The sequence below is a fragment of the Camponotus floridanus genome, unplaced genomic scaffold, assembly GCF_003227725.1.
Source record: "Camponotus floridanus strain SB8 unplaced genomic scaffold, Cflo_v7.5 scaffold32, whole genome shotgun sequence".
Lineage (NCBI taxonomy): Eukaryota > Metazoa > Arthropoda > Insecta > Hymenoptera > Formicidae > Camponotus > Camponotus floridanus.
Window position 1 is genome coordinate 1887690 of NW_020229459.1, and position 3534 is coordinate 1891223.

The window sequence follows — 3534 nt, forward strand, 5'->3', positions numbered from 1 at the left end:
TTTATGTAAAATTAAAAAATGATTTCAAGTCTCATAACTTGGAAAGTACTTAATGAAAACTAACTTAATTATAGTGTTTTGGAAAGCTCTTGAGATGAGCTACAAGAATATGCAAAAGCATATAGGGTGTCCCATTTAAAAAGTTGGAGCTGACCTTCGCGTGTCCTTCAGGTGGCTCTTCAAGATCAAACTAATAACACCATTTTATGTCCCCCTTGAAACCATACAACTTTCGTCTGAAACATTTTTTAATATCTCGCTTTGTTTCCGAGAAATACGCCCGCGTCACTATAAATGCCTCACCCTGTATATATATATATTTATTTATTTAAATTAATAATACTAATAAAAATAATTAATATTTATTTAAATAAATATATTGAAGCAATATATTTATAAATAAATTGAAATAAATTCGTTTTTCCGAACGTCATTACTCGTGTCCGATCATATAGATTGGAAAAATATATTGAAGAATAATTCTTTTTTATCTTGCATAAATAAATGTATAATAATGAAAATGTAATAAGCATAAGAAAAAAATTAATTTATTTTCAATAAACAAATTTTGCAATAAATATATTGCTCACAGTGACATCGCTTAATTTAATAAAATTATAAATAATTTTATAAGGTTCAATACGGCATCAATCTAAAGAACAGAAATTTTAACACAGGATATATGATATAAAACTGAATATTGTGTGTTCATTTTTTTCTTACTTATAATGTCGCAATTAAAATTAATAATTATTTTATTTTATACATACATACATACATATATATATATATATATATGTATATATTATGTATATACAAGACTATTCGTTATTATATAATTAAATTGATTATTTTAATACGAATTATCAATTCTCACTCCACTACAACTCATGCTAGTCTTTGTGGCATAATAACCCAGGCTCATTAGGTGTGCCGAAAGCATCATGACATCTTCATCTATTGCATCTGGCGGCAATAAAATACATACATATCTTCCACCAAAATTTGTAATTTTTCCCGCAAAACCATATTCTTTCACAATGTCACAAATCATATCAATATTTGGATGTGACAATTTCAAGAAACAAAAATATAATTGATGTAATAGAACGAAATGCTGTAAAGCAAAATTAAGAAATTTAAATTAGAAATGGTACACAGCTATTAATGAATAATCATCGATTTGAAATTGTTGTAATCACAAAGCTATTCAAAATACGTAAGAAAGTAAATCAAAAATAGAAAAAAAAACTTACTTTCAATGTTTCATATGCATTCTGTAACTCTAATTGTTTTGTTGGAAAATTGATTTTTTGAATATAATCAATATTTGTAAGAGTATTAGAAACCTCCTCTGATATATAATTGATATTATTCAAAATCATATTTAAAATCGTAGAATTGGAAAATTTCATCTCCGCCAATCTTTTCACTTGTTCGAATTTATTTTGGCGAATTCTTGAGTCGATCAGCAGAATTTTTATTTTTGATACGTTCAGAAACCTTTTAAAATTAGGATCTGTCCGATTACCGTGTCGAAATCGTATTATTTTGCCGTATGAGCACACCTCGTTGTCAATATTGCTTACATAGTTTTGTAGAATTTCCTCGCAATACCAAACACGATCCGAAATTTGTTCTAAATCCTCATCACTAAATTCGTCGATACCTTCTTGCAGACGTGCCCAATGTAGAAAGCATGCCGCGAGACATGTCGCGAACGATGTTGAACTGCCTAGACCAGCGCGCATAGGTAATTGGGAAGTCAGGCACACGTGGAAAGATTTTGCACTTAGCTCCTCGTTTAAAATAGTATAAATAAAGAGGAAAAAAAATGTTTGTAAACTAAATCTTTGTTCGTATGTGCTCCACATGCCGTTTACTGTGATAAAATATTGCACGTGTATAAGCAACATGATGTATTCTTCTATGAAGAGATTAGCGTTATTATTATTATTATATAAAAAGAAATTTAGAACATGTTCTAGAGATAAATTCAAGTATAAATCGATATCAGGGAAATCTATCTCAATGATATTTTTTCGATTATCAGTTATTTCGCAAAATTTAAGCGTTGTTCGAAGATCTATGCTGGCTGATACAACATTTCCTCCATACATCATTGAAGGTTCGCCGGATAAAATTATTCTGCCAGGTGCAGAAACTTTAAATTCAATCTTTTTCAATTTTTTAGCGTCGTCCATTTTTTTACGAATAAAAATCTCTACACTCCAAAAAGATCAATAAGTATTAAATAATAAGACGTAAGAGAGATAAACCCTACTGCAATTCTTGTATTGAGATTTATCAGAATTAAATAATATTTATATAACATAAAGAAGGTCATTGCGATTACTGACCAAAAATATTTGTCGCTCCTTTTTCATTTTATATAAGTTAAAAATGTCCACTTTGTATGACAAAAACAATTCTTCAATATCGAATTTGTATTCCACATAAAAATGCACATACAATTTAATCAGATTTTCGTTCTTTTCGTTCTTTCGTTGATTTTTATTGTTAACAGGAATTATAAATTGTCGTTGCTTCTATTTTTATACTTCACATACACAAAAAGTTTATATAATACATTCTAATTTTAACTATTAAAATTTTATAATATATACGGACAACGCGCGAAAAAAAAGATATGAAAATTATTCGGTAACATTCATCATCGCACAAAACACTGTTTATACTTCGTGTCGTACAATTTCGCGTCTTGATCGTTACTGATTTCTTTTTAATAACAATAGCAACGCTCTGAATCTAAACATCGATTACGATGTTGAGACGTTCTCTTTTTCTTTAATATACTTTAATAAGAAAATATTCACAAAACTTACACATAACCTGAAAATTTGAAAATAATATATTATTTGTAATGTGTAAAAGTTAAATAAATTGTCATTATTTTATTTGTACTGATACAATTTATGTGATATTTATATATCTACGTATCGTAGAACATGTATATCTATATTTTTTGTATGTAATATTTTATGCAAATACTAACAAAATATACTTTGACGCACATTATTTTGTAATTGAAATAAAATACTCGTGCATTGAATTACATCATTTAATAGAATTCGATTATGTAATTTTGATGTAGACGATAAGCAGCGCCGCTCTTGTTATTTTTAGATTGCATTGCGTAAATTTTAATTCGATTAATAATAAGTAAAATGCATCATCTCGATTACATCTCAAGAATGAAAATCAAGAAAAGGATAATAATGCTTTGTCTATTAATTTTTTTACATGCATATATATGTATATAAAATTTCAGTCTATAAAATAAAAAAAATGAACACTTTTTCTCTTTTACTAACTATTAACAACGCATATATCTGTAATAGTAATTTAAAGATTTCAATATATATGTACACGTTAACTATATTTGTTCAGCTGATACGCACTTTGTTATTTTTGAAAAATTTTTATTTCCTCCTTGCACATATCCCATGATAACATTATACGCGAGAAAGCATAAATGTTTCTTACAAAAAAATATTAATAAAATACTAGTAT

At 27.4% G+C, this 3534-nt stretch overlaps 1 protein-coding gene across 1 annotated transcript; it reads right to left on the bottom strand.

The window, feature by feature from the left end:
* Positions 1–853: 853 nt before the first annotated feature.
* LOC112638557 (mevalonate kinase-like) lies at positions 854–2204 on the bottom strand. Its single transcript, XM_025410537.1, has 2 exons — positions 1257–2204; positions 854–1117 (listed from the first exon to the last, which is right to left on the bottom strand). Exons 1-2 carry the CDS (start codon positions 2202–2204, stop codon positions 854–856), a joined length of 1212 nt encoding a protein of 403 aa, XP_025266322.1.
* Between the last annotated feature and the right edge of the window lie 1330 nt (positions 2205–3534).